This window comes from Lolium perenne, chromosome 7, assembly GCF_019359855.2.
Source record: "Lolium perenne isolate Kyuss_39 chromosome 7, Kyuss_2.0, whole genome shotgun sequence".
NCBI lineage: Eukaryota > Viridiplantae > Streptophyta > Magnoliopsida > Poales > Poaceae > Lolium > Lolium perenne.
Window position 1 is genome coordinate 266,183,695 of NC_067250.2, and position 16,223 is coordinate 266,199,917.

Below are 16,223 nucleotides of genomic sequence, written 5' to 3' on the forward strand. Positions count from 1 at the left end.
CTTGCTGGATGAGTACTTGAGCAGTTTCTGCTGCACTGAGCCGCTTTCGTTGCTTGATGCGCCCATCCTTGTGCAGATTGAAGGGGACTCCACTTGTGCCGAGAGGCGTAGTGGACGTCTTGAAAAGAAGAACAAGGATTGCTGCATCCCGGCTGCCAAGCGCGCTGAGCATAGGTTGGCAGAGTCTTTCGGAGATCTGCCAAAGGAAGCAACCTCAAGGAAAGGCTCCGAGGAAGAGGTGCAAGAGAAAATGAAAACCTATCTGCGGATGTGTAAGAAGCCTGTCACGCCAACGACGACCCAAGCTGTTCGAGAGTTGGTAGAGGTAAATGGCTAGTCACGGTCGTGAGGTTTTTCGCGAGCACCCATCTCGTTGCTTGAGTGCTCTAGAGGTTGCGGGTGTTGGCTTGGCTGGGTACAAGGTGTTCCCGATGGTCTTGGGCCTAGGGACTCTTGTATCTGGATCGGATTATGTGCCTTGATTCGTTTTTGGGTGTGTGGTGTGCGGTTTCGCCGGTTTTCCCTTAATTAACCGTGCATGTATGATCTTCGGGTCCGGTTTCCCTTATTAACTAGATCATTTTCCCTCTTCTTATAATGCAATGCGGGAGCTTCCCGCCCTCTGACGATGTTCCGTAAAAAAAAAACCTCTCTGTAAACCCTATTGCATAATAAATCCCTTTTACCCGCACAAAAAAAAACCCTTTTACCCACAAGAAAAATATCTCAGGGCGATCCAAATCAATTGGATGAAGCAGACCACAACCAAAAGGTGTATGCGGCAATGGTTTGTGCTGGTACTCAGCCGTAACTTGCGTTTACAAATAGCGTATCACGAGCCATAAGAGCATGCATATTGACAGCTCAGGATGATCAAAAGTATGTTTGTTTCTGTTGTCTGTAGATAGTTACTCTATCTCTTGAGAGAAGTTCATGAGATATTTGAGCAAACCAAACATAAATAAGTAGTAGCGGGGCAACAGTTGAGGTGATCAACAATATAATGTCCCAAATCAAATGTACACCAATGCCTCTGAGTTGGTGCATGGATGCAAAAAAAAGTTCCGCCCGACATCTCATTTTATTCCTTCTTGGTGCCTGCTCCAATGTACTGTTGGATAATTAGGCACAATTTCCATGATTAATTCCAGAATATTAAGCATGACCACAGTAACTACTAACATGTGAAACTCGAACATACTAGATGCAGTGATCAACATGAACAGTAGCAGAGCAAACAGTACAACATCCATCGCTAAATAGATCGAGATATGTCGCACGTACCGATCTGGTGGAGGTGGCGGTGAAGGTGTAGCAGACGATGTTGCAGCAGTAACGTTGTTGATGACAACGTTGTTGATGACGGGGACGACGGGTCGTAGTAGACGGCGTTGAAGACGACGGTAGGTAGCACCGCCCGACTTGGACGGAAGGCGACCCGTGATGAAGAGCTTGAGCAGTCGCGCAGAGCGCTTCCCAAAAACCTAATTCGCCCTCTCCCGTACAGGATCGCAAGGACGAGCGGTTCCGGAGACCTGCTCTCCCGTTCGCCGATGCACGTCGGCGCGCGGGATGGAGTAGGCTACGATGGCGACGCAAGCAGAGAGAGGTGGAAACCCTAACTCGTGTATTAGATATGTTTCTGCGGTAGCCGGGCAGGAGATTATATAGGCTCGGGAAACCCTAGGCAACGTGGGCCACACCCATGTCGCACGAACGTTTCGAGTCGGTTACAGATAGCTCACGATCCGGGAGCGACTAACTGCGACGCGTCCGTCTAGGACTCTGTTCGTTTTCCTGAGCTGCAAAAAGTAAGGAAAGTCTCAGCTCGAGGCTCAATCCACTCACCACGAGCGTGGCGCGCGCGTCGTGACGTGTCGAGTCGAGTCGAGACGAGCGAGCGAGGAGGAGGAGGAGGAGCGCGCGCGTGTAGCACTCCTATTCTCACTCACTTACTAGTGGTGGAACAACCCACCTTATAAGGTGGTCTAACTTCCTCCCAACTTTCCATGTGGGACTAAACTTCCCACCTCTTGCCACTTCCTAGTGAGCCGCCACCAACTTGGGCTCAAACTCACAAGGCTGCCACTATGTGGGCTTTGAGATTTATAGGAAAAACTGAAATCTAATTTGGGCCACTAAAAGTGGGCCCAATATTTCAACAATCCCCCACCAGATCTCAAATCCCCATTTAGAGATTTACCAATACTCACTGCTTGTTTATATACCAGTGTTTCAGCGGAGACTGTTAAGTTGAACTTCCGCCTAGAACCTTAAGCTACATCCATTCACACTTGAACAATGGACTAAGCCTTGAATTGCAAGTTTTGCGTGAACAGGGTTTCACTCAAAGTCATGACCAGTACATGGCTGCCAGTAGCCTACCCCGCGGGTGAAGTATATGCGTCATACTTCGTGGTCTCTTCATAAGTTTACTAGAGATCACCCAAATCTCATAGATTGCGACGTTTAACAATCAGACTCATATAGGTGTGTTATTTCAAGAATGCTCTGTAGGACAGCATCTTTACTAATATAGCCAACATAAACACATTAAGGCTTGTTGCCAACCTGCCTTACAGCAATTGAGAATTGTGCATCTTCACATAGAGAGGGTTACATAATACTCTCCTCAATTAAACCACTAGTTTGTTCTTCCCAGGTCCTAATTCACGGGATCTCCGATCACAAAGGTTGGGTTACCACTATGGTGTAACATCAACGGGTCTCAAACCCATCTCCCTCGATGCAATTTCTATCACATTACGTGATAGTCCCTTTGTAAAGGGATCTGCCAGGTTTTTGTCTGTTTGAATATATGTAACAGTTATTACTCCGGAGTTTCGCAATTTCCTGACAGACTTCAAACGTCTCTTGACGTGTCTTGATGACTTCGCGTTATCCTTAGAATTGTTCACTTTGACAATTACAGTTTGATTGTCACAATTCAAAAGAATTGCCAGAACAGGTTTTTCAACCACAGGCAAGTCCATCAAGAGCTCACGCAACCATTCTGATTCAACAGTGGTTGTGTCTAAAGCAGCAAGTTCTGCTTCCATAGTTGACCTCGTCAATATGGTTTGCTTGCAAGATCTCCATGATACTGCGCCACCTCCAAAGGTAAATACATACCCACTTGTGGCATACAGATCAGCTACATCTGAGATCCAATTCGAATCACTATATCCTTCAAGCACAGCTGGGTGCCCTGAATAGTGAATCCCATAACTCATTGTACCACATAGGTAGCGCATGACCCTATCAAGTGCATGACAATGATCAGTACCCGGGTTTGACATGAACCTACTCAACTTGCTAACAGCAAAAGAGATGTCGGGTCTAGTCGCGCTCGCTAAGTACATGAGTGAGCCAATGATTTGAGAATATCTCAATTGATCTACGGCAATCCACCAGTTCTTGCGTAGTGTCACACTGGGATCATAAGGTGTTGGAGAAGACTTGCTATCAATGTAGTCGAACCGGCTCAAGATCTTCTCAACATAATGGGATTGCGTTAGAGTAATCCCACTCTCGTTCTTAATCAGCTTGATGTTCAGAATCACATCAGCTTCTCCCAGATCTTTCATATCAAAGCTCTTTGACAAGAAAGACTTGACCTCGTGTATTACTCTCATGTTTGTACCAAAGATCAGAATATCATCCACATACAAACATAGTATAACACCTTCGCCCCCACCATGGCGATAGTAAACGCACTTGTCAGCCTCATTGACAACAAAGCCTACAGAAGTTAAAGTTCTGTCAAACTTCTCATGCCATTGCTTAGGTGCTTGTTTCAGGCCATATAAAGATTTCAGCAACTTGCACACCTTTCTTTCTTCACCTTTTACTACAAACCCATCAGGCTGATCCATATAGATTTCCTCTTCCAACTCTCCATTAAGGAAAACTGTCTTTGCGTCCATTTGATGAACGATAAGAACATAGGAGGCAGCCATGGATAGTAGTACTCGAATGGTGGTAAGTCTAGCGACAGGTGAATAGGTGTCGAAGTAATCTTCGCCTTCTCTCTGTGTGTAGCCTTTCGCTACAAGCCGCGCCTTGTACTTTTCAATAGTACCATCAGGTCTTAGCTTCTTCTTGAACACACATTTGCAGCCCACTGGCTTGCATCCATGGGGTCGTTCTGATAGCTCCCAAGTTCCATTAGAAAGAATCGAGTCCATCTCGTTATGGACAGCTTCTTTCCAGTCATCTGCATCTGGAGATGCATATGCCTCTGCAATGGACGTGGGAGTATCATCCACAAGGTACACAATGAAATCATCACCAAAGGATTTTTCGATCCTTTGTCTCTTGCTCCGTTTAGGAGCTTCATTGTCATCCTTCTCAGTAACATTCTCATGTGATTGTTTAAAATACTCATTAGATGTACTGGACTCAGGAATTATCTCAGTAGAAATTCTAGCAATGATATGCATATCTTTCATAGGAAACATATTCTCAAAAAATGTTGCATCACGAGATTCCATAATAGTATCAACATGCATATCAGGTACCTCGGATTGAACTACTAAAAATCTATATCCTACACTCCGAGGAGCATAACCTAGAAAGATACAATCCACTGTCTTTGGTCCAAGTTTGCGCTTCTTAGTAATTGGAATATTGACTTTCGCCAAACATCCCCATGTGCGCAAATACGAAAGTGATGGTTTTCTCCCAGCCCACTCCTCGTAAGGGGTTTTATCTTTATTCTTGTTAGGAACTCTATTCAGGACATGACATGAAGTCAACAAAGCCTCCCCCCACCATGCCTTTGATAAACCAGCAGTGGCTAACATGGAATTCACCAAGTCAGTCAGCGTGCGGTTTTTCCTCTCGGCAACCCCGTTTGATTGGGGTGAATAGGGAGGCGTCCTCTCATGAATAATGCCATGTTCCTCACAGAATTCATCAAAGATTTTAGGAAAATATTCGCCACCACGATCCGACCTGAGACGCTTGATCTTTCTCTCTAGTTGATTTTCAACTTCGGCCTTATAAATTTTAAAGTAGTCTAAAGCTTCATCTTTAGTTCGCAACAAATAAACATAGCAAAATCTAGTCGCATCATCAATCAATGTCATGAAATATCTCTTTCCACCTTTTGTCAACACACCATTCATCTCGCATAGATCAGAATGTATGAGTTCTAGAGGTGCCAAGTTTCTCTCCTCAGCTGCCTTGTGAGGCTTCCGAGGTTGCTTCAATTGCACACAACTATGGCACTTAGAACCTTTGGCAATAGTGAAATTCGGAATTAAACTTAAACTGGATAGCCGAGACATTAAACCAAAATTAATGTGACATAAACGAGAATGCCAAATACTGGTATCATCACTAACATTGCCACAGATATGGTTCACAGACTTATTACTGAAATCAGAAAGCGAAAAGCGGAACAAGCCTCCGCACTCATAGCCTTTACCAATAAATTATCCAAACTTGGAAACAACTACTTTATTCGACTCTAAAACAACCTTAAACCCATCTCTGCATAGAAGGGAGCCGCTAACGAGATTCTTGTTCATATTAGGGACATGCTGCACGTTCCTCAGCTGCACGATCTTCCCCGAAGTGAACTTCAGATCTACCGTGCCAACACCACGAACAGAAGCATGTGACCCATTCCCCATCAAGACGGAAGAATCCCGGGCGACCTGGTAAGAAGTGAACATGGATATGTCAGCACACACATGAACATTAGCACATGTATCAATCCACCAACATGGAGATTGAAATACCGAAAGAACAGTAAAGAGATTACCGTACCCATCAGCATTGCTAGCGGTCACCGTGTTGACTTGCCTCGCCTTTTTCTTGCAGTCTGCCCTCTCTGGACAATCCTTAGAAAAGTGGCCAGTCTCTCCACATGTAAAGCAGCTCAGATCTGCTTTGTTTATCATCTTCTTCTTCTTGAAGGTTGTAGTCTTCATAGGCTTATTGAAGGAGGGCTTGTTATTCCCTTTGTTCTTGTTGTAGGGTTTCTTCTGCACCATGTTGGCGCTAGACTGACCCTCTCCTTTCTCAGTATTATCCTTAGCCCGAGCTTTCTCCTCAACATCAAGAGATGCTATCAGATTTTCAACTGATATCTCCTGTCTCTTGTGTTTGAGAGTTGTGGCAAAGTTCCTCCATGAAGGGGGCAACTTAGCGATGATGCATCCAGCCACAAACTTGTCAGGTAAGGCACACTTAAGGAGTTCAAGCTCTTTCGTAATGCACTGTATCTCATGAGCTTGTTCGACTACAGAACGGTTGTTAACCATCCTGATGTCATGGAAGCTCTCCATGATGTACAGTTCACTGCCTGCATCGGTTGCACCGAACTTAGCATTCAGTGCATCCCAGAGCTCTTTACCATCTGTTATGTGCATGTACACATCACACAGACGATCAGCAAGAATACTTAGAACGCATCCGATGAAGAGAGTATTGTTTTCCTTGAACTTGTTCTGATCTTGGTCAGATATAGTTCCTTCAGGTAAACCATCAGTAACTTCGAACACTTTCAGATGAGTAAGCCAGAGCATGGCCTTAACCTGCCACCTCTTAAAGTGCACACCGGTAAACTTATCCGGCCTCAGTGCATCAGAAAAACCAGCCATTGTTAACTCAGGAAATTGCCTACAATTAGGTTTTTGGATTGTTGGATAATTAGGCACAATTTCCATGATTAATTCCAGAATATTAAGCATGACCACAGTAACTACTAACATGTGAAACTCGAACATACTAGATGCAGTGATCAACATGAACAGTAGCAGAGCAAACAGTACAACATCCATCGCTAAATAGATCGAGATATGTCGCACGTACCGATCTGGTGGAGGTGGCGGTGAAGGTGTAGCAGACGATGTTGCAGCAGTAACGTTGTTGATGTCGGGGACGACGGGTCGTAGTAGACGGCGTTGAAGACGACGGTAGGCAGCACCGCCCGACTTGGACGGAAGGCGACCCGTGATGAAGAGCTTGAGCAGTCGCGTAGAGCGCTTCCCAAAAACCTAATTCGCCCTCTCCCGTACAGGATCGCAAGGACGAGCGGTTCCGGAGACCTGCTCTCCCGTTCGCCGATGCACATCGGCGCGCGGGATGGAGTAGGCTATGATGGCGGCGCAAGCAGAGAGAGGTGGAAACCCTAACTCGTGTATTAGATATGTTTCTGCGGTAGCCGGGCAGGAGATTATATAGGCTCGGGAAACCCTAGGCAACGTGGGCCACACCCATGTCGCACGAACGTTTCGAGTCGACTAACTGCGACGCGTCCGTCTAGGACTCTGTTCGTTTTCCTGAGCTGCAAAAAGTAAGGAAAGTCTCGGCTCGAGGCTCAATCCACTCACCACGAGCGCGGCGCGCGCGTTGAGACGAGCGAGGAGGAGGAGGAGCGCGCGCGTGTAGCACTCCTATTCTCACTCACTTACTAGTGGTGGAACAACCCACCTTATAAGGTGGTCTAACTTCCTCCCAACTTTTCCATGTGGGACTAAACTTCCCACCTCTTGCCACTTCCTAGTGAGCTGCCACCAACTTGGGCTCAAACTCACAAGGCTGCCACTATGTGGGCTTTGAGATTTATAGGAAAAACTGAAATCTAATTTGGGCCACTAAAAGTGGGCCCAATATTTCAACATGTACATCTTTGAACTATAAGCTATATGCATGATAATTTCTTCTCTCTTTTTTCTGCGAGTGTGTGATAATATCTTCAACTGCACTTATGATATTTTTTTGAGGGAATGCCATTCCGCTATCTTTATTCCATACCAAACAAGCTTACATCGATTATCAAAGAGGTGAGAATAAAACTAGGAGGATCATCGTCCCAAATACAAGAATTGAAAGTCTGAAAACAGTTTCTAGCTAGCTCATGAGCCACCGAATTTGAGTCCGTTTGGACAAAATTGGTACGACACTTTGCTGAAACCTGAAGCTAAAATGTTGCAATCAAGAAAAATTGCAGTTGCAGCTGTAGCCGAGAAACCACCATCCAACATTGCTTCCTCCACTTGAATATTATCAGATTGGATGATAAATCTATTGCAACCAATATGTTGTGCCAAACAGAGTCCTTATCTTAGTGCATATGCTTCTGCCATCATGGAATCCGCAACAAAAGGCAGACCTTTGCTTTGAGCACTTATGATATTTGTAGTGTATTAAAGTTGCTAGTTGGGCCTTTCAAGACAACAATGGAGAGCATTACTCCTATAAAGGAGCCTGGGCAACTCGGCCAGCCAAGGGGTCTGAAGGGGGGATTTCATCTCGTCCATTCATCCTGGGTTAAACAGTAACTTTTCCCTCCCGCGAACTACACCAGCCGTTGGATGTTGTACATTCTTTTTTCACTTCGGCCACTTTTCCGTCGGTCTATGATGAATGGGACCGGCTTCGTGCGGGGTCCGTTGGTCGGGTGCAGACACGGCGCTGGTTCACGTCACCTCCCTTGTGCGCGTGTGTGAAAACCTAGATCGGGAAAAACCACTCCCCTCCTCGTCTCCCCAGCCGCCTCTCTCCCCTTCTCACCCCGAGCCGCCTCTGTTGCTCCGGGAGCACCGGCTCGAGCAGCGAGCGGATGGAGCGTGACGGCCGCGGTGGGAGACGCTTTAGGAGAGCGCTCGGAGGAGGGCGGCGGCGCGTTGTCAAGGGCCGCTGGACGAGGAGGGGAGGAGCACCGCCGCCTCCTCGCGCTTCTCATCGACTCCGACGGGCCTCAAGCGTCGCGAATCAGCAGCGAAGTAGGCCTGGAAGAGATGATGGAGGCCTGGAGAGCCGGTGGCAGCCATCAGGCAAGTCGATCCCCTCCTTCTCCTCTCAGTCTCCCTCTCGCGTTGTGCGCTGCGGAAGCTACAGCAGTTTATTTACTTGTTCACTTAGCTAAGGGAGGAGAAGGGAGCGTGAACGGATGTATCTCTGATCGATTACATGCTATCTTTTCTTGGTAGCAGTCTGAAATTCCTCTCTCTAAATCCTGTGGAATTGCAGATGTTGTGGCGAACAGTAAGACAATTTGGTTCATAATTACTAATTGATGTTTTTATTTGCAGATGTAAGTTTATTATCTTACTCTTTGGGGATATAGAAACGGAGAGCTGAGTTGTTCAAAATGTATTTAAAAAATAGAAGGTGTGGTCTCTTGCAGGGAAAATTTGATTGTCTGTCATGTTTTTGACGGACACCTTCTTAAACTCTAACTTACTTATTGACAGAGGGTTGGTGTCCAAAGAAAGAACGATTATCTGATATTATATTTGGGCCTTCACCTTAGCAAGCACATTTTAGTTTAGAATATTATAATTCAGTAATATACTCTTTCTAAACCTCATCAATGAATAATATCTATAGCGGTATAGCCTACTCAAATTATTTGTCTTCACACGAATGTATTTTTCTTGTTTCTTCCATTAATCTCAGTATTTATTTTTTCGTTTCAGTTGGTTGTTAATCTATTGCAAGATAAAGATTTGTTACTAAATGCATCACTACCTATTTATGCCCTCACAGTAGGGAAAATGACTGAGCTTCATTGCCTCCAAGGGGCTTCTACGTAGACATGAATAAGTTTTTGTGCAGCTAATATATTTAGTTCCATTATTTATGGTTTGAGTAATATGTTCAATGGTAGGCAATTCAAATCTGGTTAAGCTATGTTTCTAGAGAGGGAAGCAGTTTTCTTGAGGACAAATGCATATAATGTTTATATTGCTTAATAGAATGGCAGTTTAGGTTTGCCTTTTGTTTCTCACTGTTAGGCCCTTCTCTTAAAATACTTAACCGGTAACATTGATAGTTAATATATCTACAACTTAGATGGTTCTATATTTTTTTGACCTATTTTACAGACCTAGAGGTTGTGCTTTGTAAATTTTGCTGATTTCCCTACTGAAACTGTACACATTTCTGCATGGTGCAGAGGAGGCCATGGGGAATGATGGAGCAGCGATAGTGACATAGCAAGAAGCAGGAGAGGACAAAATGATTTGACAATGGAGGCCTGCAGGCTATGGTGTTTCTTTTTACTGGTGCTTGTGGTAGCCTGAAGCATCAGGGAAAATGTCTCAGCACAGGTCATCCTCGCCCTGCGAGTGCTCCTGGGCATTGTTCTTCCTTGCCTGTCCGTTATGTGCTGACCGGAAGGGATCGGGCTGGCTGCCATGTTTTGAGAGGAACATGAGAAATATAGAGTAATCGTGCGTCGTTGCGTTGGCGGATGATGCCACATATGATTCGTTGCCGGATCCAAAGGACCAGGTAGCCGTTTTGATCATATAATCCTATCTTTACTACCGTACTCAAGTACTTGTAACATGTGACCCCATCGTTTCTATTTTTACCTTCAGCAGTAGCTCAACAACTAACGTGGTTCCCATCATTTCTATTTCTATCTTTAGCAGTAGTTCAACAACTAATGTGGTTGCTGGAATCTGACAATTTGTAGTTATTTTCATTCTTCTTGTTTTCTTACTAATGAAATATACTTAGTTGATTATAGCATTGGTGTCATAACCAACATGATGTCTCTTGTGTACTATGGAATTGCTCCTTATATACTCACAGTTTCTTTGGTTTCAGTTTGGTTTGCTTGCCCTTTTTCAGTCACACTAGCTTATGAATGCATATCTAGCTGTTAAACTGTCATCCATCTAGCTAATAATGTCGAATAGACAGAGGTTCAGCTGGTGTGTGTTACACCTACTGATTTTTTTTTCTTTCGTTACAGAGTGGTTAATTACTTTGGATCGCATAGTAATTTTGAACTGCTGTTACATTGTTTTAATGCATGTTACATTGTTTTCATGCATTACAGATCATACATTTCTATTGAGGTTGCTGTAACCCAGTTTTCTCTTGCTCTTGCCTTTGGAAGCAAGGTGGAAGCGACATCGTGTCAGAAGGCCCAAGGTGTAGTCTACGGAGTCAAAAGGTGAGTCATGGTACAACAAAAGTTACACACCACTATTCCCATTTCTTCAAATTCAAGTATATTGGGTTTGTCTAGATTTTTGAATTGTTGCAATATTTCAATCTATTTGACTTTAGATTGGTGTTATTTCCGATGCTGGTTTAAATCTAAAGTGAAAGTGATGAGATGACATGCATTTCATGTGATAAATGGGTTTTGCGACTATGCTCTTCATTATTTATCTGTTCTCTGTGTCATATGGCCTCTGCTACTTCTCCCATGTATTTATTTGTTTAATCACTGCCTTTGTTATTTTCTTTTCCTTGTTTCTGTAGCCTGCAAAGAAGGCCACCAATGGTGGCTGTTTGGTCTGCTACCTAAAGGTGCCAGTTGTTTTCTTCAGGTACCATTGCCTTTAAGCCATCAATGAATTACACCCTTTCAATAAAAAATCGGAAGATGTTGTGTTACTTTTTTAGACAACAAGAGCAAAGGCTGGTGCCGATTGCTGGTTTCCAGGAATAGGAAGGAACACTGAAGTTTATGTTCTAAAGGACTAGGTTAGTATTTCCATGATCCCAGACCGCTGAAACTCATTAGAGATTAGAGTTAACATTTTGTTCGAACAACTCTATCTTATGCTGAAAACTTGATGTAGCAACCCCACAAAACTTAATAGGTGGAAGTCGTAGATTGACACATCAGAAAGCACCATGAGAGTATGCAAGGTCCTCCATTGTAATGGGAAATTTGACATCGCAAGAGCCAACAATATTCTGAATTTGAGTGTTCTATAATAGCTCAGTAGTAAGTTTCAAAAGAATAAATTAGAGTACAGGTACATTGAAAAATAGATAAACCTGAAAAACAAAACGTAAATGTGAGTGTATCTGGAAATCCAGGTTCTGGAATTATACAAACATATAGTAAATAATATTACTGGCTTAGCCTTAGGCTAAACCAAACAAATTATATGGCGTTATTTTCTCGATACAAAGATGTTGACAACCAATAATGCGTAGTTCCACTTCTTTTTGCAGTTTTGGTGTTCCATCTTCTCCAAGCAAAGCCATAGGCCATGGACCCGCTGCTCCGTTCTAATTTGGCAGAAAAGCTGGCCGGGATGGCGCCACCTTACTGGAGATCTGGGTAGTTTGGATTTAGAATGCCAGAATACAATTTTTTTGTTTAACCCCTTTGCCTTATTTATATGTATTCTTTAGCTCTCCAGTTATATTAGCTATTTAGCTTAGACACCATCACAGTATTTGTTAAATATGGTCCAAGTGTTATCTGTTAAATACTCCTAATATCTTTCTGTCTTCCTCAATACATCGTTTCAATTTGACCAAGCAGAAGTTCTCAAACAGTGGAGCATACATGCATGAGTAGAACTGAACATATTATTGCAATATGGGCTATTTACTATGGTGCAACCTTTAGATTATATCCTCTATTCTATGACTGTATTGCTGGTGGTGATTTTCTGATCAACCTGGTGTGCAAACAAAGTATCAATTGTCTATTTATTGCCGGTTCGTTTGCGTTTTATTTCTTGCCGATAGACATGACTTCAATTCCTTCTTGGGCTCGGTCTTTGCGCCGGGGCGCAACGGGTCATCTAGTACAAGAACAATGGAAAAAAATAACACCTCGTCACAACACATACATCGCAACACCTCAGGATCACAAACAAGAATACAGTCAATAGAGATATGGAAGCCAAAGATGGATATGGGAGCACAAACGAGACCGAGACCATGGAAATGGGAGTGGACGATGAATGACAACACTGCTCTGGTACAACGTTGAGCACAAGTCACTTTCACGACAGCATCATGGCAACAGACGCACCAATATTGATGATGCAAGGTAACGACACGGACCCATCCACTGCGCTCACACACAAACTTTACTACACTTGTTCTAGACAATGTCAAGTATCAAAGCCAGAGTAGACCCCACTTCCCCTCAGAAGCCGCTTCTCCTCCTCGACATAGTTCTTTCCCCTGCTGGCCTGTCCACGGTCTCTCTTCTTCTTCTCCTTCTGCGAGAATGAAGCCTCCTTCTCTTTCTCTGTCTGCCTTGGCTGGGGGTTTCGCACACCGATAAGCTTCTCTCCTTCAGTAACTGCAGCCCTTGTGCGTTCCCGCTCTTCATAAGACTCAGTTAGAACTTCCTTCTCATTGCGATCTTTCCCAGTTGACCAAGTCCAGTTAGGCTCGACCTTTGGAGGAGCAACAGTCAATACAGATGGACCGCCGCGATACCCATGCCGGCTCAAAGCACTGAAATCCACACCACCAGGTTTCTTCTTCTTTGACACGGCTGCTTTTCAGAGAGCTAAATCAGTGCTATAATCATGATTTTTGTGTCGCGACTCAAAAGTGAGTCGCCAAGGCTATGACTCGACCAAAGTCACTGTATAGTCACGAGTTGCCGTGATTTTCGGAAAACGACTCGGCGATATACAGCAACTATACGGCGACTCAAAAACCATGGATATAATAAATCCTGAGAATGAAATATCATACTTCTCACATCATTGATCTATGGTTCATATTACTTCACCAACAACCAAACTGTGCGCGATTACAACCGTAAAACACAAAATAGACAGCATAAGACAGTCCAACTTGCAATGTAGGCTACTCCAACTTTAGGGTAGGAAACACTGGATCTATGTGAGCATGATACATGGGGTCTGATGCCCAGAGCTTCCCTAAGTGGTGGCTAGAGGTGGTCATCCTATGGACTTCTTCAGTGGCCCAAATGAGAGCTTCAGCTTTCCTAGGGTGGATGATAACATCCAGAGGCTGGTGCTCATTATCGCTCCCAAACCTCTGTTGATCCCAATCTCTCAAGAGGATGTTGGTAAGGTAATGCAAGGGCTGCTTGTACAACTGCTTCATCGATCTTCCAAGTCCCAGCCATGATGTGGATGGGATCAGGGAACCACAGTGCTCAGGAACTGGGATGTGCTTCATGTACTCTTGATACATTTCAGCCTTCCTGATCAGTGCACCTGCAGTATCCCATTATAGTAAGACTACAGATATGCAACTCTGTGCAGAAAAAAGTATATGATCTTACAACTACAGGGGCTAATCAATGCACTACTCTACTGTCCATGTCCGGTGGGGTGCAGACTCTAGCTCAGGGTCTCAAATAGTGCTTGGGGAATAGGGCGGACTTGTTAACCATTTCCGCTGACACTAGTTCCTGTGTTATTCTATTGGTATCTACAGAAGGTATAGCACCGACAGTCAAGGCTAGCCCCCAACTCAACGATGCCTTGGAGTGAACAGGAAAAAATGCTGAAGTTATTTTACCCTTGTGAACATAACGAAATTAGTTATTTGCATAACTAAACGAATTGAAGTTCAGATTCTTTTTTATATAAGTGTGTTCTCATCTGCACAGATTTATCATTAAAAGAAACCAAAAAAAAATGTGGAAATTAGCAGGCTAATTTTTTTGCAGGAACAACAAAAGGTCACATAACAATAATCAGATAATGATTTTTGACAGAAAACAAGCTACACCAGTAACCAACCGAGACTGTTTAGAGTGGGTTAATTTGAGAACGTTTAGTGTATGTCATGATACATAGCAATAACTATTATTTCCAACAGAACCTGAGGTAATCCTCATTTATTAACAGTAACAAATAAAAAAAAGGTGTACCTGTCTATCAAGTATCAAGTATAAAAAAAAGACTCATGGACAAGATTATAATAAGGACAAATGGGCAATGCATCCACAAAACTAGTGATCATTTGGGATATGCATTAGATCACAAATTATTTATATATTGCAAAATATTAAGAATTAATTCAAGCACATGAAAGCCAAATAACTTGTTCGAACGGACTTTACATATAGACTTAGGCCTTATGTTGCCAAAGTAGGTTGGTAAGCTTCTTGATTAGCATGAAAATCTAAGAAAATTTATTGGGTGGCATGCAGATTACAGAATTATTAACTACCACATCAAATCCTAGCAAGAAGATGGTACCAAGTCTCCACAGTATCCATATATGGCTGGGAAAAGTAGTCCTCTTGGACTTTTGGTGACTAAAAACATCCTTACAACTGTAAGAAGGTGAACTTAACGAATCCGGCAACTAACACTGTATCTGGACTAAATTACCAAGACCTGCACACCAATCATACAAGGAAATCCGAAGCACACATCCATAATTAATTAATTCATCTTAGAGCCATTAGGAGACATCATATCAACTAACGAGCGTGCAAATGGACTCTTCGGAAAACAATAAGTCACCGAAACAGCTCTGACCTTCTGCTGAAGCTGCAGATTTGGAGGAGTTGGGCAGCCGGAAGAAGTTCTCTCCTTTCCCCTTCCCGGCCTCATCGTCGGAATCCGAGCTCAAGGAGTCGTCGGAAGAGAGCTCCACCGGCTCCTCTGCCGGCGCGGCCCTCTTCATACCTAACCCACGGCCCACAACGGCGTCAGTGCCACTCCGTTCGAAAATCGTAAAGGCAGTAAAAGACCGAAGCTTTGGGACCTCACCTGGACCGAGGAAAGGAGGAATAAGCCGCCGACAAGAGGACGGAGGTGGAGCTCGCGCTCACGGGCCGCCGGCGACGAGGAGATTCGAGCGGAAACCCTCGAGTCCTCCACCTAGCAGGCAATACTTTTTTTACTCCGTACATTTGTCTTTTCAGGTGATGGTTTTATGCCAGCCTGGGGTTGGGCTTGGATGGACTGTCAGAGGGATTCAAGGCTTGGGCCGGACTAATAGATAAATAAATGATTTAGTATTAACATTGGACGGCCTATTCTGTTAAGCCAGTTATTTCACAATTTTATTGCGACAAAATGAGTTAGCTAGGGCTTGTTTTAATGATAATGTTTCTTGTAATTGGGTTGATGAACCTCATAGTTTTGTTCTCGGTAAAATCATAAACAATGCAACTATTGTTTGCAATTACTCCCTCATATCTATAATAAGTGTATGGACTTTAGTTTAACAAAAAATTGAACTAAATCCCGGATACTTGTTATGAATCGAGAGAGTAATAAAAACCATGTATTAGGTTCCCGTTGTTTCCCTAACAAAAATTGGGATCCAGATTTTAGAAGATATCGTAGGATCAATTTACAAGCCATGGGAGTGGATCCTCGTCTCTGATTTGCTCTGTGTGTGGAAGACTTGTATTATTAGTTTTTCGTGTGTTGCGGTGTTTACGCTCTAATAGTGATGGCGGTGTTATCTTCAATTAAATTCACCCCGCTCTAATCTTTTCTCGTTGATGCTTCGTCCATCACTGTGGGTGAGCTTTTAAGTTTTTA

General features: G+C 43.7%; 1 protein-coding gene and 1 long non-coding RNA gene across 4 annotated transcripts; one reads left to right on the forward strand and one right to left on the reverse strand.

Moving 5' to 3' along the window:
- The first annotated feature begins 9,882 nt into the window (after positions 1–9,882).
- Positions 9,883–12,319, forward strand: LOC127312740 (uncharacterized). Its single transcript, XR_007858564.2, has 4 exons — positions 9,883–10,251; positions 10,808–10,924; positions 11,239–11,306; positions 11,944–12,319. It is a non-coding gene; the product is annotated as an uncharacterized lncRNA (long non-coding RNA).
- A 298-nt stretch (positions 12,320–12,617) lies between these two features.
- On the reverse strand, positions 12,618–15,594 carry LOC127312741 (protein RDM1). Of its 3 annotated transcripts, none has more exons than XM_051343286.2 (3): positions 15,441–15,594; positions 15,207–15,356; positions 12,618–13,231 (listed from the first exon to the last, which is right to left on the reverse strand). In XM_051343286.2, exons 2-3 carry the CDS (start codon positions 15,352–15,354, stop codon positions 12,840–12,842), a joined length of 540 nt encoding a protein of 179 aa, XP_051199246.1. In that variant the 5' UTR covers positions 15,355–15,356; positions 15,441–15,594; the 3' UTR covers positions 12,618–12,839. The 3 variants fall into 3 exon arrangements, with proteins under 3 accessions (XP_051199246.1, XP_051199245.1, XP_051199247.1); XM_051343285.2 differs by having other exon boundaries at positions 12,618–13,234; XM_051343287.2 differs by lacking the exon at positions 12,618–13,231 and adding an exon at positions 13,425–13,928.
- Between the last annotated feature and the right edge of the window lie 629 nt (positions 15,595–16,223).